Below are 24,279 nucleotides of genomic sequence, written 5' to 3'. Positions count from 1 at the left end.
AGAAGTACTGTCATTTACTCCGCTAGGCTAACACCAACAGAAGTACTGTCATTTACTCCGCTAGGCTAACACCAACAGAAGTACTGTCATTTACTCTGCAAGGCTAACACCAGCAGAAGTACTGTCATTTACTCCGCTAGGCTAACACCAACAGAAGTACTGTCATTTACTCCGCTAGGCTAACACCAACAGAAGTACTGTCATTTACTCCGCTAGGCTAACACCAACAGAAGTACTGTCATTTACTCCGCTAGGCTAACACCAACAGAAGTACTGCCATTTACTCCGCTAGGCTAACACCAACAGAAGTACTGCCATTTACTCCGCTAGGCTAACACCAACAGAAGTACTGTCATTTACTCCGCTAGGCTAACACCAACAGAAGTACTGTCATTTACTCCGCTAGGCTAACACCAGCAGAAGTACTGTCATTTACTCCGCTAGGCTAACACCAACAGAAGTACTGTCATTTACTCCGCAAGGCTAACACCAACAGAAGTACTGTCATTTACTCCGCTAGGCTAACACCAACAGAAGTACTGTCATTTACTCCGCAAGGCTAACACCAACAGAAGTACTGTCATTTACTCCGCAAGGCTAACACCAACAGAAGTACTGTCATTTACTCCGCTAGGCTAACACCAACAGAAGTACTGTCATTTACTCCGCTAGGCTAACACCAACAGAAGTACTGTCATTTACTCCGCTAGGCTAACACCAACAGACGTACTGTCATTTACTCCGCTAGGCTAACACCAACAGACGTACTGTCATTTACTCCGCTAGGCTAACACCAACAGACGTACTGTCATTTACTCCGCTAGGCTAACACCAACAGAAGTACTGTGTGATGTGATCTGTTAGAACCCCTAATGCCTAGATGTGATCTGTTAGACCCCCTAATGCCTAGATGTGATCTTACTGTTAGACCCCCCTAATGCCTAGATGTGATCTTACTGTTAGACCCCCTAATGCCTAGATGTGATCTGTTAGACCCCCTAATGCCTAGATGTGATCTGTTAGACCCCCTAATGCCTAGATGTGATCTGTTAGACCCCCTAATGCCTAGATGTGATCTGTTAGACCCCCTAATGCCTAGATGTGATCTGTTAGACCCCCTAATGCCTAGATGTGATCTGTTAGACCCCCTAATTCATAGATGTGATCTGTTAGAACCCCCTAATGCCTAGATGTGATCTGTTAGACCCCCTAATGCCTAGATGTGATCTGTTAGACCCCCCTAATGCCTAGATGTGATCTGTTAGACCCCCTAATGCCTAGATGTGATCTGTTAGACCCCCTAATGCCTAGATGTGATCTTACTGTTAGACCCCCCTAATGCCTAGATGTGATCTGTTAGACCCCCTAATGCCTAGATGTGATCTGTTAGACCCCCTAATGCCTAGATGTGATCTGTTAGACCCCCTAATGCCTAGATGTGATCTGTTAGACCCCCTAATGCCTAGATGTGATCTGTTAGACCCCCTAATGCCTAGATGTGATCTGTTAGACCCCCTAATGCCTAGATGTGATCTGTTAGACCCCCTAATGCCTAGATGTGATCTGTTAGACCCCCCTAATGCCTAGATGTGATCTGTTAGACCCCCCTAATGCCTAGATGTGATCTGTTAGACCCCCCTAATGCCTAGATGTGATCTGTTAGACCCCCCTAATGCCTAGATGTGATCTGTTAGACCCCCCTAATGCCTAGATGTGATCTGTTAGACCCCCCTAATGCCTAGATGTGATCTGTTAGACCCCCCTAATGCCTAGATGTGATCTGTTAGACCCCCCTGATGCCTAGATGTGATCTGTTAGACCCCCCTGATGCCTAGATGTGATCTGTTAGACCCCCCTGATGCCTAGATGTGATCTGTTAGACCCCCCTGATGCCTAGATGTGATCTGTTAGACCCCCTAATGCCTAGATGTGATCTGTTAGACCCCCTAATGCCTAGATGTGATCTGTTAGACCCCCTAATGCCTAGATGTGATCTGTTAGACCCCCTAATGCCTAGATGTGATCTGTTAGACCCCCTAATGCCTAGATGTGATCTGTTAGACCCCCTAATGCCTAGATGTGATCTGTTAGACCCCCTAATGCCTAGATGTGATCTGTTAGACCCCCTAATGCCTAGATGTGATCTGTTAGACCCCCTAATGCCTAGATGTGATCTGTTAGACCCCCTAATGCCTAGATGTGATCTGTTAGACCCCCTAATGCCTAGATGTGATCTGTTAGACCCCCTAATGCCTAGATGTGATCTGTTAGACCCCCTAATGCCTAGATGTGATCTGTTAGACCCCCTAATGCCTAGATGTGATCTGTTAGACCCCCTAATGCCTAGATGTGATCTGTTAGACCCCCTAATGCCTAGATGTGATCTGTTAGACCCCCTAATGCCTAGATGTGATCTGTTAGACCCCCTAATGCCTAGATGTGATCTGTTAGACCCCCTAATGCCTAGATGTGATCTGTTAGACCCCCTAATGCCTAGATGTGATCTGTTAGACCCCCTAATGCCTAGATGTGATCTGTTAGACCCCCTAATGCCTAGATGTGATCTGTTAGACCCCCTAATGCCTAGATGTGATCTGTTAGACCCCCTAATGCCTAGATGTGATCTGTTAGACCCCCTAATGCCTAGATGTGATCTGTTAGACCCCCTAATGCCTAGATGTGATCTGTTAGACCCCCTAATGCCTAGATGTGATCTGTTAGACCCCCTAATGCCTAGATGTGATCTGTTAGACCCCCTAATGCCTAGATGTGATCTGTTAGACCCCCTAATGCCTAGATGTGATCTGTTAGACCCCCTAATGCCTAGATGTGATCTGTTAGACCCCCTAATGCCTAGATGTGATCTGTTAGACCCCCTAATGCCTAGATGTGATCTGTTAGACCCCCTAATGCCTAGATGTGATCTGTTAGACCCCCTAATGCCTAGATGTGATCTGTTAGACCCCCTAATGCCTAGATGTGATCTGTTAGACCCCCTAATGCCTAGATGTGATCTGTTAGACCCCCTAATGCCTAGATGTGATCTGTTAGACCCCCTAATGCCTAGATGTGATCTGTTAGACCCCCTAATGCCTAGATGTGATCTGTTAGACCCCCTAATGCCTAGATGTGATCTGTTAGACCCCCTAATGCCTAGATGTGATCTGTTAGACCCCCTAATTCCTAGATGTGATCTGTTAGACCCCCTAATGCCTAGATGTGATCTGTTAGACCCCCTAATGCCTAGATGTGATCTGTTAGACCCCCTAATGCCTAGATGTGATCTGTTAGACCCCCTAATGCCTAGATGTGATCTGTTAGACCCCCTAATGCCTAGATGTGATCTGTTAGACCCCCTAATGCCTAGATGTGATCTGTTAGACCCCCTAATGCCTAGATGTGATCTGTTAGACCCCCTAATGCCTAGATGTGATCTGTTAGACCCCCTAATGCCTAGATGTGATCTGTTAGACCCCCTAATGCATAGATGTGATCTGTTAGAACCCCCTAATGCATAGATGTGATCTGTTAGAACCCCCTAATGCCTAGATGTGATCTGTTAGAACCCCCTAATGCCTAGATGTGATCTGTTAGACCCCCTAATGCCTAGATGTGATCTGTTAGACCCCCCTAATGCCTAGATGTGATCTGTTAGACCCCCTAATGCCTAGATGTGATCTGTTAGACCCCCCTAATGCCTAGATGTGATCTGTTAGACCCCCTAATGCCTAGATGTGATCTGTTAGACCCCCTAATGCCTAGATGTGATCTGTTAGACCCCCTAATGCCTAGATGTGATCTGTTAGACCCCCCTAATGCCTAGATGTGATCTGTTAGACCCCCTAATGCCTAGATGTGATCTGTTAGACCCCCTAATGCCTAGATGTGATCTGTTAGACCCCCTAATGCCTAGATGTGATCTGTTAGACCCCCTAATGCCTAAATGTGATCTGTTAGACCCCCTAATGCCTAGATGTGATCTGTTAGACCCCCTAATGCCTAGATGTGATCTGTTAGACCCCCTAATGCCTAGATGTGATCTGTTAGACCCCCTAATGCCTAGATGTGATCTGTTAGACCCCCCTAATGCCTAGATGTGATCTTACTGTTAGACCCCCTAATGCCTAGATGTGATCTGTTAGACCCCCTAATGCCTAGATGTGATCTGTTAGACCCCCCTAATGCCTAGATGTGATCTGTTAGACCCCCCTAATGCCTAGATGTGATCTTACTGTTAGACCCCCTAATGCCTAGTTTGTCTTCTGGTTTTCCGCTGGTGACCCCTCCGAAGGCTCGCTCTACGATGAAGGCAGTGATCTTATCTTTCTTCACTCCATCCTCTCCTACCACCTCCGTACGAGCAAACACCGTCAGCAGGTCTGCAAACCCGCCGTTGGAGATCCAGATCTGGACAGCATGGAAACACAATGTCCTTTAGATTGAATCATCATAGCACAAACACTAAGTACCAACAGCAGTAACACATGACTGACAGGTAGCAGGATAATGTGGCTCACCTTTGACCCGTTGAGCAGGTATGTTTTCCTGTCTACTGATAGGGTGGCTTTGGTCTGAATGGACGCAGCATCACTCCCACTGAAACATACAGGATCCATATGAAACAGATTCAGAGAACATGACAAAACCAAGCTTTAAAATACACAACCACTTCTGTCAAGCTGGACAGCTTTTCAGTGGCTAAAAAACAGCTTTACGGCATACAGATCCAGATGATGTGACTGGTCGAAAAGCAGAATGATGTCATCCAGAGTTCAGGATGATTTCAGCAGGTTGTGTGTTTTATTTCACCTTTATTTAACCAGGTGGCCAGTTGAAAACAAGTTCTCATTTACAACCCTAACCCTTTATTTAACCAGGTAGACTAGTTGAGAACACCTTTATTTAACCAGGTGACCAGTTGAGAACAAGTTCTCATTTACAACTACGACCTGACCAAGATAAAGCAAAGCAGTGCGACAGAAACACAGAGTTACACAAACAAACGTACAGTCAATAACACAATAGAAAAGTCTATATACAGTGTGTGCAAATGTAGTAAGATTAGGGAGGTAAGGCAATAAATAGGCCATAGAGGCGAAATAATTACAATTTAGCAAATTAACACTGGAGTGTTGCAGTAGGTACGTACCTGCCAGGCTCAGTGGGACAGAAGGTACATACCTACCAGGCTCAGTGAAACAGACAGTACGTACCTGCCAGGCTCAGTGAGACAGAAGGCTGTGTTGCAGTAGGTACGTACCTGCCAGGCTCAGTGGGACAGAAGGTACATACCTACCAGGCTCAGTGAAACAGACAGTACGTACCTACCAGGCTCAGTGAAACAGACAGTACGTACCTGCCAGGCTCAGTGAGACAGAAGGTACATACCTACCAGGCTCAGTGAGACAGACAGTACGTACCTGCCAGGCTCAGTGGGACAGGAGGCTGTGTTGCAGTAGGTACGTACCTGCCAGGCTCAGTGGGACAGGAGGCTGTGTTGCAGTAGGTACGTACCTGCCAGGCTCAGTGGGACAGGAGGCTGTGTTGCAGTAGGTACGTATTTGCCAGGCTCAGTGGGACAGGAGGCTGTGTTGCAGTAGGTACGTACCTGCCAGGCCCAGTGGGACAGGAGGCTGTGTTGCAGTAGGTACGTACCTGCCAGGCCCAGTGGGACAGGAGGCTGTGTTGCAGTAGGTACGTACCTGCCAGGCCCAGTGGGACAGGAGGCTGTGTTGCAGTAGGTACGTACCTGCCAGGCTCAGTGGGACAGGAGGCTGTGTTGCAGTAGGTACGTACCTGCCAGGCTCAGTGGGACAGGAGGCTGTGTTGCAGTAGGTACGTACCTGCCAGGCTCAGTGAGACAGAAGGCTGCTACATGTTCTCCTGAAGCCAGCTTGGGGAGATATTTAGTCTTCTGCTCCTCACTACCGGCTATCAGGATCCCCTAACACACAGGAAGACATCACAGGTTCACAAACAGCAGTAACATTATACAACACAGATAAAAAGAAACAGCCTTGAATCCATCGCTGCAGGACTCTTTACCTTGAGTCCGATGGCTTGGTGGGCAGCCAGTGTAACTGCTATGGATCCATCCAGAGAGATGATCTCTCCGAGTCGGGCGTACATGGTGTTGGACAGACCCAGGCCACCTAGGAAGAGACAGGAAGAGAAGACAGGAAGAGACAGGAAGAGAAGACAGGAAGAGACAGGAAGAGAAGACAGGAAGAGACAGGAAGAGAAGACAGGAAGAGACAGGAAGAGAAGACAGGAAGAGACAGGAAGAGACAGGAAGAGACAGGAAGAGACAGGAAGAGACAGGAAGAGACAGGAAGAGCAGACAGGAAGTTATGTTGACTGGCGTCATGTTACAACGTGTGTCCAGAAGTAACAAGATGGTCTCTGATACAGTATGAAGACCTTACCAGCGATAGGCCTAATGTTTATTGTACAGTCTGTGACCTTACAATACTCCTGTGATATTAAACTCCTCACCATACTCCTCAGGCACCTGGATACCGAACAGTCCCAGCTCCTTCAGTCCGTTCAGAGTCTCTGGAGGAATCTTAGCTTCATGGTCGATACGCTTGGAGTCCACTGAAATACAAGGACAGGTCTCAGAATACAACACAGTCTCAGAATACTACGATACTTATCCATGAAACATAAAGTCTCTTAGAAAGTCTCTCAGAATAAAATGCAATTTAGCAGATTCTTTAAACTAAAACAATAACACTGACTGGGGTGACTAGACAAGGTCTCTTAGAATAAAACAGCACTGAAAGACAACAGTCTCTATTAACAATGTATTAGTATGAAGGTCTATTAGAATAGAACCACACTTTGAATCTGAGTATTGTATAAGGACAGCAGTCTCTTCTCTCAGTCTCACCCTCTTCGGTGAAGAATTTCTCTACCGGAGCAACAAACGAGTTGATCTCCTCCAGCTCTTCATTTCCAATCTCTGGATAGGGGAAGCACTCTGCCTGGAGGAGAGACACACAATAACAATCAGATACTTGGTTAATTTATCCTTCTGGGTTATTATGACAAGCTAGCTACTGGCTTTGAGGATTTCCTCATTGTCTTCCAAGGCAGAAAATGGCTTGCCTCTGGCTAGAGGTGACAGCTGACAATAACAACAGAAAGATGGCTATGGGAGGCTCTAACTGACAATAACTGAGCAAGCTATCACATATTTCTTAGACAGTACGGCTAAATCAACATTGTATTCATTATCTAAAAAAGCATAATACGTAAATAACTAGCTAGCTAGTCGCTTACTTTGTTTACTTTGCCAAGAAACAGGTCCTTGGCGTAGCCCAGATTCCTAGCATGAGTTCTGATGGTTCGGTGAGGTAAGGTGACTTCTTTCGTCGCATGTCTTGCGTTAGATGTTAAAATCTTTCCAAATTTAACAGATTTAGATAAAGCTATAAGTCTGTTGATATTCATTGTCCTGTCAATGTTTCACCTCTCCCAGACTTCTGCTGCTTCCGAAAATGGGTTAAAAGCAGGTTGAAATATGGTCGCAGCTATCCGGGATCCATGGGACGTCCCGACACTGACGTCACCCATTGAAGTAGATATTTTAAACGGTTACGGTAAGGGTTAAGGTTAGGTAAGGGTTATGGCTACGGTTAGGATACGGGTAGAAGTTAAGGTCAGGGTTAGGATTTAGGGTAGGGACGCGCCAAGGATACCGAATAGCCCTAACAGTAGACAGATACCTTTCACCTCATTCTGTCGCATACTGATGACGTAAAATGGGCGTTTCGTAATGAATCAGCTGCCTGCAATTCTTCATTAAACCACTGGAGGGGACTGTTTATTCAGGAACAAAATATACATGGAAATTCTCAGGGCAAGCTAAAAAAAACTATGGACACATTTCTGTATACCGCACATGTATAATGGATATAAACACAACATGCAACAATTTAAAAGAGTTTGCTGAGTTATAGACTCCAGCCACCCCATTCATGGACTGTTCTCTCTACGACCGCATGGCAAGCGGTACCGGAGTGCCAAGTCTAGGACAAAAAGGCTTCTCAACAGTTTTTACCCCCAAGCCATAAGACTCCTGAACAGGTTAGGGTTACCCGGACAACTTTACATTACAACCCATCTTTTACGCTGCTGCTACTCTCTGTTTATCTTATATGCATATGTAACGGATGTGAAATGGCTAGCTAGTTAGCCCCCTTTCAACCTCCTTTTTCCGCAGCAACCAGTGATCCGGGTCACGGCACCAATGTAACAGTATAACTTTACGGCGTCCCCTCGCCCCGACACGGGCGCGAACCAGGGACCCTCTGCACACATCAACGGTCGCCCACGAAGCACGGTCGTTACCCATCGCTCCACAAAGGCCGCGGCCCTTGCAGAGCAAGGGGCAACCCTACTTAAGTCTCAGAGCAAGTGACGTAACTGATTGAAATGCTACTAGCGCGTAGCCGCTAACTAGCTAGCCATTTCACATCCGTTACACATAGTCACTTTAACTATACATTCCTGTATACACTTTAACTATACATTCCTACCTCAATTGGGCCGACCAACCAGTGCTCCCGCACATTGGCTAACCGGGCTATCTGCATTGTGTCCCACCTCCCGCCAACCCCACTTTTTACGCTACTGCCACACTCTGTTCATCATATATGCATAGTCACTTTAACCATACCTACATGTACATACTACCGCAATAAGCCTGACTAACCGGTGTCTGTATATAGCCTTGCTACTGTTATTTTCAAATGTATTTTTACTATTTTATTTATTTACTTATCTACACACACACACACCTTTTTTCGCACTATTGGTTAGAGCCTGTAAGTAAGCATTTCACTGTAAGGTCTACACACCTGTTGTATTTGGTGCACGTGACAAATAAACTTTGATTTGATTAAGGAAATCGGTCAATTGAAATCAATTCATCAGCCCATAATCTATGAATTTCAAATGACTAGGAATACAGCTACACATCTGTTGCTCAAAGATACCTTAAAAAAAAAATGTAGGGGCGTGGATCAGAAAACCAATCAGTATCTGGTGTCTGTAAACAATTGCTGGAAAAATTACTTGTGTCATGCACAAAGTAGATCTCCTAACCGACTTGCCAAAACTATAGTTTGTTAACAAGAAATTTGTGGAGTGGTTGAAAAACGAGTTTTAATGACTCCAACCTAAGTGTATGTAAACTTCTGACTTCAACTGTAGTCTCGCTATTGTTATTTTACTGCTGCTCTTTAATAACTTGTTACTTTTATCTCTTATCTGTATTTTTTTGAAACTGCATTGTTGGTTAGGGGCTCGTAGTTTAGTTTATTAATTCAACCATTTAAAAAAACAAGCACACATAAAACTTGAAAAAGCCATACATGCACATTTTTATTTATTTATTTTATTTAACCTTTATTTAACCAGGTAGGCAAATTGAGAACACGTTCTCATTTACAATTGCGACCTGGCCAAGATAAAGCAAAGCAGTTCGATACATACAACAACACAGAGTTACACATGGAGTAAAACAAACATACAGTCAATAATACAGTGAAAAATAAGTCTATATACAATGTGAGCAAGTGAGGTGAGATAAGGGAGATGAAAGCAAATAAAATATATATATAAATAAAAATATAAAAAAGGCCATGGTAAAGGCCACATGAATAAAATCATGGAGGATAGCACACAAAGTCTGGAACTTATTTCCATTGTGGTCATCTTGAGACAAGATGGCTAGACAAGATGCAACACAGTATGGCAGTGAAATAATAAAACTAAAACATAGAAGACCGTCTATCTCGTCATTCCAGTTACACCATAGGGGTTAATCATATGGGTACAGAATACAAACATTTTAAAGCTGCCCAGAGAGGACATTGTTTATTGGCAGAGGCAACTCATTCATAAGTAAGCATTTCACTGTAAGGTCTACCTACACCTGTTGTATTCAGCGCATGTGACTAATACAATTTGGATTTGAAACATACAGGCAATCTATTTTTGCTCCACTATAGTGGGCATCGATCATCAACTGATCTATTATAGTGGGCATCCAGCTTGCCACTATAGTAGACATCGATCATCAACTGATCTATTATAGTGGGCATCAAGCTTGCCACTATAGTAGACATCGATCATCAAGGCTACATGTGTGCAAAAATAACATTCACCGAGTAAAAAATGTAATAATCCCCCTTCACACACGTGTCACTGTTAAGTTCAACACAACAAAAACAATATATTTTGTCTGCAGGTTATTACATTGTACACTTTCTGCCTGTGGACATCTGTTCTACAATGTGCCAGCAGCAGAGCAGGATACCCTTTGTTGGCATAATTGATCTCTGTCAAGCAGAGAGGACACCTGACATACCTCTTTTATCCACTGTACTGAAGAAGTGAGAAAGAGGGGAAGTGTGTGGTGTTCCTTTCACTTCTATAGAGGCATCCATCTTAAACCAGGCCCAGTTTAAACCAGGCCCAGCTTAAACCAGGCCCAGCTCCAGCTACACTTGTTTAACAAGCAAAGCGTAATTTTCACCTAATTCTCTCATTCTGAAAATTAACCACATACTGTAGAGGGAAAACATTTAGTTCACAGATAATATTTTGTTCGTTAGCTAACTATATATAACTAGTTAACATTTCACACAGTGCAGGGTCCAGTAAGCAACTAACACGTAATTTGAGGAACGGCAAGGAGTCGTATGTTACTAGTTAATACTATAGCGAATTGGTTAGGTTACTAATGTTAGCTCATCTGATGTTGTAACGTTAGCTGTCTGGCTTTAGTCGCCAGCCAATTTTCACACCATAAACTCAATTATTTGATCAATTAAGTTGGCTAATGTTGCTCAACATTTCTCTGGCTAGTTAACAGATCATTTGAACCAGCTAGCAAGATACTTAACAATACTTGTTCCACCACACTTTCTCCCTCACCTCAAACTAGTACACAGCGTTGTACGAGATCTTCAGTTTCTTGGCAATTTCTCAGAACAGACTGATGAGTTTGAGAAGAAAGGCCTTGTTTCGGGCCATTTTGAGCCTGTAATCAAACCCACAAATTCTGATGCTCCAGATACTCAACTAGTCTAAAGAAGACCAGTTTTATTGCTTCTTTAATTAGCACAACAGTTTTCAGCTGTCCTAACATAATTGCAAAGGGGTTTTCTAATGATCAATTAGCCTTTTAAAATGATAAACTTGGATTAGCTAACAAAGCGTGCCATTGGAACACAGGAGTGATGGTTGCTGATAATGGGCCTATGTAGATATACACAAATTACACTGCTCAAAAAAATAAAGGGAACACTTAAACAACACAATGTAACTCCAAGTCAATCACACTTGTGAAATCAAACTGTCCACTTAGGTAGCAACACTGATTGATAATAAATTTCACATTTTTGCCAATCTTGGTGTTCTCTGGCAAATGCCAAACGTCCTGCACGGTGTTGGGCTGTAAGCACAACCCCCACCTGTGGACGTCGGGCCCTCATACCACCCTCATGGAGTCTGTTTCTGACTGTTTGAGCAGACACATGCACATTTGTGGCCTGCTGGAGGTCATTTTGCAGGGCTCTGGCAGTGCTCCTCCTTGCACAAAGGCGGAGGTAGCGGTCCTGCTGCTGGGTTGTTGCACTCCTACGGCCTCCTCCACGTCTCCTGATGTACTGGCCTGTCTCCTGGTAGTGCCTCCATGCTCTGGACACTACGCTGACAGACACAGCAAACCTCCTTGCCACAGCTCGCATTGTGCCATCCTGGATGAGCTGCACTACCTGAGCCACTTGTGTGGGTTGTAGACTCCGTCTCATGCTACCACTAGAGTGAAAGCACCGCCAGCATTCAAAAGTGACCAAAACATCAGCCAGGAAGCATAGGAACTGAAAAGTGGTCTGTGGTCGCCACCTGCAGAACCACTCCTTTATTGGGGGTGTCTTGCTAATTGCCTATAATTTCCACCTGTTGTCTATTCCATTTGCACAACAGCATGTGACATTTATTGTCAATCAGTGTTGCTTCCTAAGTGGACAGTTTGATTTCACAGAAGTGTGATTGACTTGGAGTTACATTGTGTTGTTTAAGTGTTCCCTTTATTTTTTTGAGCAGTGTATATTTTTTTAAATCAGCCGTTTCCAGCTACAACAGTCATCTACAACATTAACAATGTCTACACTGTATTTCTGATCAATTTGATGTTATTTTAAATGGACCATTTTTCACCTTTTCTTTCAAAAACAAGGACATTTCTAAGTGACTCCAAACATTTGAACGGTAGTGTAACTCTAAACCAAAATGGAACATGCAGAAAATACATTTCTGAAGCAACAGTTCCCCCCCTCAATCTACACACAATAACCCATAATGAAAAAGCAAAAACTGGTTTAGACACTAATTTATTAAAAAATAAAAACAGAAATATCACATTTACATCAGTATTCAGCCCCTTTACTCAGTACTTTGTTGAAGCATCTTTGGCAGTAATTACAGCCTTGAGTCTTCTTGGGTATGACACTACAAGCTTGGCACACCTGTATTTGGGGAGTTTCTCCCATTCTTCTCTGCAGATCCTCTCAAGCTCTGTCAGGTTGGATGGGGAGCGTCGCTGCACAGCTATTTTCAGGTCTCTCCAGAGATGTTCGATTGGGTTCAAGTCCGGGCTCTGGCTGGGCCACTCAAGGACATTCAGAGACTTGTCCCGAAGCCACTCCTGCGTTGTCTTGGCTGTGTGCTTAAGGTCGTTGTCCTGTTGGAAGATGAACCTTCACCCCATTTTGAGGTCCTGAGTGCTCTGGAGCAGGTAGTACAGTATAGCCTCAGCTAGTCAGCTCCTAGTCCAGTATAGCCTCAGCTAGTCAGCCCCTAGTCCAGCCCCTAGTCCAGTACAGCATCAGCTAGTCAGCCCCTAGTACAGTATAGCCTCAGCTAGTACAGCAGGTAGTACAGTATAGCCTCAGCTAGTCAGCTCCTAGTACAGTATAGCCTCAGCTAGTCAGCTCCTAGTACAGTATAGCCTCAGCTAGTCAGCTCCTAGTACAGTATAGCCTCAGCTAGTACAGCAGGTAGTACAGTATACCCTCAGCTAGTCAGCTCCTAGTACAGTATAGCCTCAGCTAGTCAGCTCCTAGTACAGTACTGTATACCCTCAGCTAGTCAGCTCCTAGTACAGTATAGCCTCAGATAGTCAGCTCCTAGTACAGTATAGCCTCAGCTAGTCAGCTCCTAGTACAGTATAGCCTCAGCTAGTCAGCTCCTAGTACAGTATACCCTCAGCTAGTCAGCTCCTAGTACAGTATACCCTCAGCTAGTACAGCAGGTAGTACAGTATACCCTCAGCTAGTACAGCAGGTAGTGCAGTATACCCTCAGCTAGTCAGCTCCTAGTACAGTATAGCCTCAGCTAGTCAGCTCCTAGTACAGTATACCCTCAGCTAGTCAGCTCCTAGTACAGTATAGCCTCAGCTAGTCAGCTCCTAGTACAGTATAGCCTCAGCTAGTCAGCTCCTAGTACAGTATAGCCTCAGCTAGTCAGCTCCTAGTACAGTATAGCCTCAGCTAGTCAGCTCCTAGTACAGTATAGCCTCAGCTAGTCAGCTCCTAGTACAGTATAGCCTCAGCTAGTCAGCTCCTAGTACAGTATAGCCTCAGCTAGTCAGCTCCTAGTACAGTATAGCCTCAGCTAGTCAGCTCCTAGTACAGTATAGCCTCAGCTAGTCAGCTCCTAGTACAGTATAGCCTCAGCTAGTCAGCTCCTAGTACAGTATAGCCTCAGCTAGTACAGCAGGTAGTACAGTATACCCTCAGCTAGTCAGCTCCTAGTACAGTATACCCTCAGCTAGTACAGCAGGTAGTACAGTATACCCTCAGCTAGTCAGCTCCTAGTACAGTATAGCCTCAGCTAGTACAGCAGGTAGTACAGTATACCCTCAGCTAGTCAGCTCCTAGTACAGTATAGCCTCAGCTAGTCAGCTCCTAGTACAGTATAGCCTCAGCTAGTCAGCTCCTAGTACAGTATAGCCTCAGCTAGTCAGCTCCTAGTACAGTATAGCCTCAGCTAGTCAGCTCCTAGTACAGTATAGCCTCAGCTAGTCAGCTCCTAGTACAGTATAGCCTCAGCTAGTCAGCTCCTAGTACAGTATAGCCTCAGCTAGTCAGCTCCTAGTACAGTATACCCTCAGCTAGTCAGCTCCTAGTACAGTATACCCTCAGCTAGTACAGCAGGTAGTACAGTATACCCTCAGCTAGTCAGCTCCTAGTACAGTATAGCCTCAGCTAGTCAGCTCCTAGTACAGTATAGCCTCAGCTAGTCAGCTCCTAGTACAGTATAGCCTCAGCTAGTCAGCTCCTAGTACAGTATAGCCTCAGCTAGTCAGCTCCTAGTACAGTATAGCCTCAGCTAGTCAGCTCCTAGTACAGTATAGCCTCAGCTAGTCAGCTCCTAGTACAGTATACCCTCAGCTAGTCAGCTCCTAGTACAGTATAGCCTCAGCTAGTCAGCTCCTAGTACAGTATAGCCTCAGCTAGTCAGCTCCTAGTACAGTATAGCCTCAGCTAGTCAGCTCCTAGTGCAGTATACCCTCAGCTAGTACAGCAGGTAGTGCAGTATAGCCTCAGCTAGTCAGCTCCTAGTACAGTATAGCCTCAGCTAGTCAGCTCCTAGTACAGTATAGCCTCAGCTAGTCAGCTCCTAGTACAGTATAGCCTCAGCTAGTCAGCTCCTAGTACAGTATAGCCTCAGCTAGTCAGCTCCTAGTACAGTATAGCCTCAGCTAGTCAGCTCCTAGTACAGTATAGCCTCAGCTAGTCAGCTCCTAGTACAGTATAGCCTCAGCTAGTCAGCTCCTAGTACAGTATAGCCTCAGCTAGTCAGCTCCTAGTACAGTATAGCCTCAGCTAGTCAGCCCCTAGTACAGTATAGCCTCAGCTAGTCAGCTCCTAGTACAGCAGGTAGTGCAGTATAGCCTCAGCTAGTCAGCTCCTAGTACAGTACAGCCTCAGCTAGTCAGCTCCTAGTACAGCAGGTAGTACAGTATAGCCTCAGCTATTCAGCCACTAGTACAGTATAGCCTCAGCTAGTCAGCTCCTAGTCCAGCAGGTAGTACAGTAGCCTCAGCTAGTCAGCTCCTAGTACAGTATAGCCTCAGCTAGTCAGCTCCTAGTACAGGATAGCCTCAGCTAGTCAGCTCCTAGTCCAGCCCCTAGTCCAGTACAGCCTCAGCTAGTCAGCTCCTACTACAGTATAGCCTCAGCTAGTCAGCTCCTAGTCCAGCCCCTAGTACAGTATAGCCTCAGCTAGTCAGCTCCTAGTACAGTATAGCCTCAGCTAGTCAGCTCCTAGTCCAGCCCCTAGTCCAGTACAGCCTCAGCTAGTCCAGCCCCTAGTACAGTATAGCCTCAGCTAGTCAGCTCCTAGTCCAGCCCCTAGTCCAGTACAGCCTCAGCTAGTCCAGCCCCTAGTACAGTATAGCCTCAGCTAGTCAGCTCCTAGTCCAGCCCCTAGTCCAGCCCCTAGTACAGTATAGCCTCAGCTAGTCAGCTCCTAGTCCAGCTCCTAGTACAGTATAGCCTCAGCTAGTCAGCTCCTAGTCCAGCCCCTAGTCCAGTCTCAGCTAGTCAGCTCCTAGTACAGCCCCTAGTCCAGCCTCAGCTAGTCAGCTCCTAGTCCAGCCTCAGCTAGTCAGCTCCTAGTACAGCCCCTAGTCCAGCCTCAGCTAGTCAGCTCCTAGTACAGCCCCTAGTCCAGCCTCAGCTAGTCAGCTCCTAGTACAGCCCCTAGTCCAGCCTCAGCTAGTCAGCTCCTAGTACAGCCCCTAGTCCAGCCTCAGCTAGTCAGCTCCTAGTCCAGCCCCTAGTCCAGCCTCAGCTAGTCAGCTCCTAGTACAGCCCCTAGTCCAGCCTCAGCTAGTCAGCTCCTAGTACAGCCCCTAGTCCAGCCTCAGCTAGTCAGCTCCTAGTACAGTATAGCCTCAGCTAGTCAGCTCCTAGTCCAGCCCCTTGTCCAGTCTCAGCTAGTCAGCTCCTAGTACAGCCCCTAGTCCAGTCTCAGCTAGTCAGCTCCTAGTCCAGCCCCTAGTCCAGCCTCAGCTAGTCAGCTCCTAGTACAGCCCCTAGTCCAGCCTCAGCTAGTCAGCTCCTAGTCCAGCCCCTAGTCCAGTCTCAGCTAGTCAGCTCCTAGTCCAGCCCCTAGTCCAGTCTCAGCTAGTCAGCTCCTAGTCCAGTCTCAGCTAGTCAGCCCCTAGTCCAGCAGGTAGTTGGTTTTGAGAGAGGGCCTTGACAGAATGATAACCACGCCACAGAACTGTATACATTTATCAATTATACATGTTCCAACCAGGGTCCCTTGACACCGAGACAAGTACGCTAACCCCAAGACAGACAACTCTAGAGCTTCTGAAAGGTTGTTCTAGTGTGGATATGAATGGAGGCTACGGTCCTAACAGAGAACAGAAAAACATGGCTGCCTGAGAGTAGTTCTACTGGTCAGGGAAGGCAATAGATTGTACAGTTATCTTCTGATCAGGGTAAAATCACTACCCCACAACAATACAATCTACTACCTCACAACGCCTCAGCAGATAGACAATGACTTCCTGATTTACTTTGATGATTTCTTCCTGTTCATTCTCAAAAACACCACAGCAAATGTGTTGAGAATATTAACTTTTACAATGACCATAAGAGGAGATTGACCATAGTATCCTTGGTGGTTGACACATTGAGAAAGACAGTAGGTTGTACAGTTATCTCCCAGTGTAGGTGTGACCCTAAAACTATCCAACCTACTACCTCATCCCACTGAGCAGAGGAACCATGGCACCTGGTCTGATCCACCTCATAGCATCTGAGAGAACCTCATCCCACTGAGCAGAGGAACCAGAGGAGCCGTGGCACCTGGTCTGATCCACCTCACAGCATCTGTTGAGAGAACCTCATCCCACTGAGCAGAGGAACCAGAGGAACCATGGCACCTGGTCTGATCCACCTCACAGCATCTGAGAGAACCTCATCCCACTGAGCAGAGGAACCGTGGCACCTGGTCTGATCCACCTCACAGCATCTGTTGAGAGAACCTCATCCCACTGAGCAGAGGAGCCGTGGCACCTGGTCTGATCCACCTCACAGCATCTGAGAGAACCTCATCCCACTGAGCAGAGGAACCAGAGGAACCATGGCATCTGGTCTGATCCACCTCACAGCATCTGTTGAGAGAGAGACTGGATAGTAATACTGACACTTTTAGGATCAATTCCACTATATCAAACAAGAAAATTCTACATTGTTACATTACAGCCTTATTCTAAAATGGATAATATAAAAACTCAACCCCATGATGACAAAGCAAAAACAGGTCTAGAAATTTTAGCAAATTGGTCCTTTTGTTATTTGCAGACTTCAGGGGAGAGGGATTTGAGAGAAACCTTTTATTCAACTAGTTGTGTGTATTATTCTGGGGGTGTTTTGAGACCGGTTGTGAACCAAGGTTTCCAGAACCCTTCTGTTGCTCTCTTACATGGCTTAACTAAGGAAAAGCAGTGGTGAAATATAGAGTTGAAAGATGTGAGGAAAAGTCTGGTAAGCAGACTCTACATCAGCCTGATTATAAAACATTTGACCATGAAATATGATCAATCAACATCTTAAAGCTCTCCTAATTACTTTAGTTCAATAGTCTACATTTAAATGCTACTAATCATTCCCATCTGTTCATTTCTAGCTGCCAAAGAGAAGTGGAAAATTGGAAAGTGGTCACAAATGTCGGCATAAAGAATACCTTTATCAGCCACATTATTCAATGGAAAGAGTATGAACTGGTCAGTCTGTGGGCGTATAGATGAGGGGACAGGGATATCTGGAGAATGAACTATTCAGAAAGTCATGTCAGTCTGTGGTTCTCACATTTAAATACATTTACCATTATGTTGTAATCACCTGAGAGTAAGAACATTTTATCTTCATTATTAATCAAATCCAAGGTTGATGCAAGGATATCAATGAAACTATCAATGTCAGAATTGTGTGACCGATAGATTAACACTTTTTACCACCAAGAAATGAACAGGAAGGACTTCCTCTGAAAAGATTCAACATCAGTGTTAGATGTCAGTGTGAGGTCCTGTCTCTTACAAAGAATTGAAAACGTTTATGAACAAAAATGGCCCCTCCTCCCAATCATCAAGTTCTACTGTGGTGAACAGCATTATAACGAGACATGTTAAAGCATGTTATCAGAGTTGATATCCTTGGCTTCATTAATATCTAACGGGTTAAAGGTCATGTTATCAGAGTTGATATCGTTGGCTTCATTAATATCTAACGGGTTAAAGGTCATGTTATCAGAGTTGGCATCGTTGGCTTCATTAATATCTAACGGGTTAAAGGTCATGTTATCAGGGTTGGTATCCCTGGCTTCATTAATATCTAACGGGTTAAAGGTCATGTTATCAGGGTTGGTATCCCTGGCTTCATTAATATCTAACGGGTTAAAGGTCATGTTATCAGGGTTGGTATCCTTGGCTTCATTAATATCTAACGGGTTAAAGGTCATGTTATCAGAGTTGATATCGTTGGCTTCATTAATATCTAACGGGTTAAAGGTCATGTTATCAGAGTTGATATCGTTGGCTTCATTAATATCTAACGGGTTAAAGGTCATGTTATCAGAGTTGATATCGTTGGCTTCATTAATATCTAACGGGTTAAAGCATGTTATCAGAGTTGATATCGTTGGCTTCATTAATATCTAACGGGTTAAAGGTCATGTTATCAGAGTTGATATCGTTGGCTTCATTAATATCTAACGGGTTAAAGGTCATGTTATCAGAGTTGATATCGTTGGCTTCATTAATATCTAACGGGTTAAAGGTCATGTTATCAGGGTTGGTATCCCTGGCTTCATTAATATCTAACGGGTTAAAGGTCATGTTATCAGAGTTGATATCGTTGGCTTCATTAATATCTAACGGGTTAAAGGTCATGTTATCAGGGTTGGTATCCCTGGCTTCATTAATATCTAACGGGTTAAAGGTCATGTTATCAGAGTTGATATCGTTGGCTTCATTAATATCTAACGGGTTAAAGGTCATGTTATCAGAGTTGATATCGTTGGCTTCATTAATATCTAACGGGTTAAAGGTCATGTTATCAGAGTTGATATCGTTGGCTTCATTAATATCTAACGGGTTAAAGGTCATGTTATCAGAGTTGATATCGTTGGCTTCATTAATATCTAACGGGTTAAAGGTCATGTTATCAGAGTAGATATCCTTGGCTTCATTAATATCTAATGGGTTAAAGGTCATGTTATCAGAGTTGATATCGTTGGCTTCATTAATATCTAACGGGTTAAAGGTCATGTTATCAGAGTTGGCATCCTTGGCTTCATTAATATCTAACGGGTTAAAGGTCATGTTATCAGAGTTGGCATCGTTGGCTTCATTAATATCTAACGGGTTAAAGGTCATGTTATCAGGGTTGGTATCCCTGGCTTCATTAATATCTAACGGGTTAAAGGTCATGTTATCAGGGTTGGTATCCTTGGCTTCATTAATATCTAACGGGTTAAAGGTCATGTTATCAGAGTTGGCATCGTTGGCTTCATTAATATCTAACGGGTTAAAGGTCATGTTATCAGGGTTGGTATCCCTGGCTTCATTAATATCTAACGGGTTAAAGGTCATGTTATCAGAGTTGATATCGTTGGCTTCATTAATATCTAACGGGTTAAAGGTCATGTTATCAGAGTTGGCATCGTTGGCTTCATTAATATCTAACGGGTTAAAGGTCATGTTATCAGGGTTGATATCGTTGGCTTCATTAATATCTAACGGGTTAAAGGTCGTGTTATCAGGGTTGGTATCGTTGGCTTCATTAATATCTAACGGGTTAAAGGTCATGTTATCAGGGTTGGTATCCTTGGCTTCATTAATATCTAACGGGTTAAAGGTCATGTTATCAGGGTTGGTATCCCTGGCTTCATTAATATCTAATGGGTTAAAGGTCATGTTATCAGAGTTGATATCGTTGGCTTCATTAATATCTAACGGGTTAAAGGTCATGTTATCAGAGTTGATATCGTTGGCTTCATTAATATCTAACGGGTTAAAGGTCATGTTATCAGGGTTGGTATCCCTGGCTTCATTAATATCTAACGGGTTAAAGGTCATGTTATCAGGGTTGGTATCCCTGGCTTCATTAATATCTAACGGGTTAAAGGTCATGTTATCAGAGTTGATATCGTTGGCTTCATTAATATCTAACGGGTTAAAGGTCATGTTATCAGAGTTGATATCGTTGGCTTCATTAATATCTAACGGGTTAAAGGTCATGTTATCAGAGTTGATATCGTTGGCTTCATTAATATCTAACGGGTTAAAGGTCATGTTATCAGAGTTGATATCGTTGGCTTCATTAATATCTAACGGGTTAAAGGTCATGTTATCAGAGTTGATATCGTTGGCTTCATTAATATCTAACGGGTTAAAGGTCATGTTATCAGAGTTGATATCGTTGGCTTCATTAATATCTAACGGGTTAAAGGTCATGTTATCAGAGTTGATATCGTTGGCTTCATTAATATCTAACGGGTTAAAGGTCATGTTGTCAGAGTTGACATCCCTGGCTTCATTAATATCTAACGGGTTAAAGGTCATGTTGTCAGAGTTGATATCGTTGGCTTCATTAATATCTAACGGGTTAAAGGTCATGTTATCAGAGTTGATATCGTTGGCTTCATTAATATCTAACGGGTTAAAGGTCATGTTATCAGAGTAGATATCCTTGGCTTCATTAATATCTAATGGGTTAAAGGTCATGTTATCAGAGTTGATATCGTTGGCTTCATTAATATCTAACGGGTTAAAGGTCATGTTATCAGAGTTGGCATCCTTGGCTTCATTAATATCTAACGGGTTAAAGGTCATGTTATCAGAGTTGGCATCGTTGGCTTCATTAATATCTAACGGGTTAAAGGTCATGTTATCAGGGTTGGTATCCCTGGCTTCATTAATATCTAACGGGTTAAAGGTCATGTTATCAGAGTTGATATCGTTGGCTTCATTAATATCTAACGGGTTAAAGGTCATGTTATCAGAGTTGATATCGTTGGCTTCATTAATATCTAACGGGTTAAAGGTCATGTTATCAGAGTAGATATCCTTGGCTTCATTAATATCTAATGGGTTAAAGGTCATGTTATCAGAGTTGATATCGTTGGCTTCATTAATATCTAACGGGTTAAAGGTCATGTTATCAGAGTAGATATCCTTGGCTTCATTAATATCTAACGGGTTAAAGGTCATGTTATCAGAGTTGGCATCGTTGGCTTCATTAATATCTAACGGGTTAAAGGTCATGTTATCAGGGTTGGTATCCCTGGCTTCATTAATATCTAACGGGTTAAAGGTCATGTTATCAGGGTTGGTATCCTTGGCTTCATTAATATCTAACGGGTTAAAGGTCATGTTATCAGAGTTGGCATCGTTGGCTTCATTAATATCTAACGGGTTAAAGGTCATGTTATCAGGGTTGGTATCCCTGGCTTCATTAATATCTAACGGGTTAAAGGTCATGTTATCAGAGTTGATATCGTTGGCTTCATTAATATCTAACGGGTTAAAGGTCATGTTATCAGAGTTGGCATCGTTGGCTTCATTAATATCTAACGGGTTAAAGGTCATGTTATCAGGGTTGATATCGTTGGCTTCATTAATATCTAACGGGTTAAAGGTCGTGTTATCAGGGTTGGTATCGTTGGCTTCATTAATATCTAACGGGTTAAAGGTCATGTTATCAGGGTTGGTATCCTTGGCTTCATTAATATCTAACGGGTTAAAGGTCATGTTATCAGGGTTGGTATCCCTGGCTTCATTAATATCTAATGGGTTAAAGGTCATGTTATCAGAGTTGATATCGTTGGCTTCATTAATATCTAACGGGTTAAAGGTCATGTTATCAGAGTTGATATCGTTGGCTTCATTAATATCTAACGGGTTAAAGGTCATGTTATCAGGGTTGGTATCCCTGGCTTCATTAATATCTAACGGGTTAAAGGTCATGTTATCAGGGTTGGTATCCCTGGCTTCATTAATATCTAACGGGTTAAAGGTCATGTTATCAGGGTTGGTATCCTTGGCTTCATTAATATCTAACGGGTTAAAGGTCATGTTATCAGGGTTGGTATCCCTGGCTTCATTAATATCTAACGGGTTAAAGGTCATGTTATCAGAGTTGATATCGTTGGCTTCATTAATATCTAACGGGTTAAAGGTCATGTTATCAGAGTTGATATCGTTGGCTTCATTAATATCTAACGGGTTAAAGGTCATGTTATCAGAGTTGATATCGTTGGCTTCATTAATATCTAACGGGTTAAAGGTCATGTTATCAGAGTTGATATCGTTGGCTTCATTAATATCTAACGGGTTAAAGGTCATGTTATCAGAGTTGATATCGTTGGCTTCATTAATATCTAACGGGTTAAAGGTCATGTTATCAGAGTTGATATCGTTGGCTTCATTAATATCTAACGGGTTAAAGGTCATGTTATCAGAGTTGATATCGTTGGCTTCATTAATATCTAACGGGTTAAAGGTCATGTTATCAGGGTTGGTATCCTTGGCTTCATTAATATCTAACGGGTTAAAGGTCATGTTATCAGGGTTGGTATCCCTGGCTTCATTAATATCTAACGGGTTAAAGGTCATGTTATCAGAGTTGGCATCCTTGGCTTCATTAATATCTAACGGGTTAAAGGTCATGTTATCAGAGTAGATATCCTTGGCTTCATTAATATCTAATGGGTTAAAGGTCATGTTATCAGGGTTGGTATCCTTGGCTTCATTAATATCTAACGGGTTAAAGGTCATGTTATCAGGGTTGGTATCCTTGGCTTCATTAATATCTAATGGGTTAAAGGTCATGTTATCAGGTTTGACGTCCTTCCCAACTACCGTAAAAGAGATACACAGTAGAAATCATCCAGACAGTAGAAATCATCCAGAGAGCGGAACAGAAACATAGAAGTGTATGTCTCGCATGTCTAACCATATTGGTGTTAGTTTTATCAATAGGGGTGCACTTCCTATGGAATGCACACTGACACCACTGAAGACTTCAGAAGATCAATAGCACTTCCTATGGAATGCACATTGACAGTCTGTGTTTGGTCATGAGGTTAGGTGAAACACATGCAATACTAACTAGAATGTGGACACTGACTGTAGGCCTATACCCTCTCACATGTAGACTAATATAATATTAACCCCCTAAAAATAAGACAACAAATTTGAATTCTGTCTCGGGAACAGGAGTGGAGAAATAGGATTTTTTTCAGCATCTCTTGAGAAAAGGTGAATGAGCGTGTCTTTAACACTTATGCAAGCAGACCACATAAAATATGCACTCAAGACAAACTGAAGTCTTATCAGAAATGCGTTTCTTAGTTCTCAGCTTTTCATTTCCTTAAAACCGGTCAAACTGATGATATTGGGACATTTCGTACAGGAACAATCTTTCCACTGTTTTGGAGTTAATGCTTTTTCTCCCCGGTCCCTAAAGGAAACAAGTCAACTTCACAGGTGGTAACTAGATTACTAAACACATTCATTAGATCAATGTGAGACAATCTGGTGAAGACTCATTTATTTAGTCTTCTAGGCAACAAGACAGAGCTTCTCTTCTATGTATCTAACTATAGTTGACAAACAAATGGCCAACCAACTGTCCCAGGGTATATGGCCTACCAACTGTCCCAGGGTATATGGCCTACCAACTGTCCCAGGGTATATGGCCTACCAACTGTCCCAGGGTATATGGCCTACCAACTGTCCCAGGGTATATGGCCTACCAACTGTCCCAGGGTATATGGCCTACCAACTGTCCCAGGGTATATGGCCTACCAACTGTCCCAGGGTATATGGCCTACCAACTGTCCCAGGGTATATGGCCTACCAACTGTCCCACGGTATATGGCCTACCAACTGTCCCACGGTATATGGCCTACCAAATGTCCCAGGGTATATGGCCTACCAAATGTCCCAGGGTATATGGCCTACCAAATGTCCCAGGGTATATGGCCTACCAAATGTCCCAGGGTATATGGCCTACCAAATGTCCCAGGGTATATGGCCTACCAAATGTCCCAGGGTATATGGTCTACCAAATGTCCCACGGTATATGGCCTACCAAATGTCCCACGGTATATGGCCTACCAAATGTCCCAAGGTATATGGCCTACCAAATGGCCAGAAATTATAAGCAGAAATGTATCTAA

The 24,279-nt window shown here is 43.7% G+C and overlaps 1 protein-coding gene across 1 annotated transcript in view; it reads right to left on the bottom strand.

Annotated features, from left to right (window-relative positions):
• acad9 (acyl-CoA dehydrogenase family, member 9) overlaps positions 1-7,743 on the bottom strand; it is a 47,968-nt gene extending 40,225 nt beyond the window's left edge. Inside the window, exons 1-7 of the mRNA XM_055917830.1 lie at positions 7,285-7,743; positions 6,893-6,986; positions 6,496-6,597; positions 6,046-6,152; positions 5,844-5,944; positions 4,518-4,596; positions 4,233-4,407 (exon numbers count right to left, since the gene is read on the bottom strand). Coding sequence (XP_055773805.1) covers positions 4,233-4,407; positions 4,518-4,596; positions 5,844-5,944; positions 6,046-6,152; positions 6,496-6,597; positions 6,893-6,986; positions 7,285-7,455 — 829 coding nt within the window. The 5' untranslated portion in view covers positions 7,456-7,743. The remainder of the gene's footprint in view (positions 1-4,232; positions 4,408-4,517; positions 4,597-5,843; positions 5,945-6,045; positions 6,153-6,495; positions 6,598-6,892; positions 6,987-7,284) is intronic.
• Positions 7,744-24,279: the final 16,536 nt, after the last annotated feature.

Source organism: Salvelinus fontinalis, chromosome 3, assembly GCF_029448725.1.
Source record: "Salvelinus fontinalis isolate EN_2023a chromosome 3, ASM2944872v1, whole genome shotgun sequence".
Classification (NCBI taxonomy): Eukaryota; Metazoa; Chordata; class Actinopteri; order Salmoniformes; family Salmonidae; genus Salvelinus; species Salvelinus fontinalis.
Note: the sequence above shows the minus strand (reverse complement) of the source record. Positions and strands in the feature narration are given on the sequence as shown.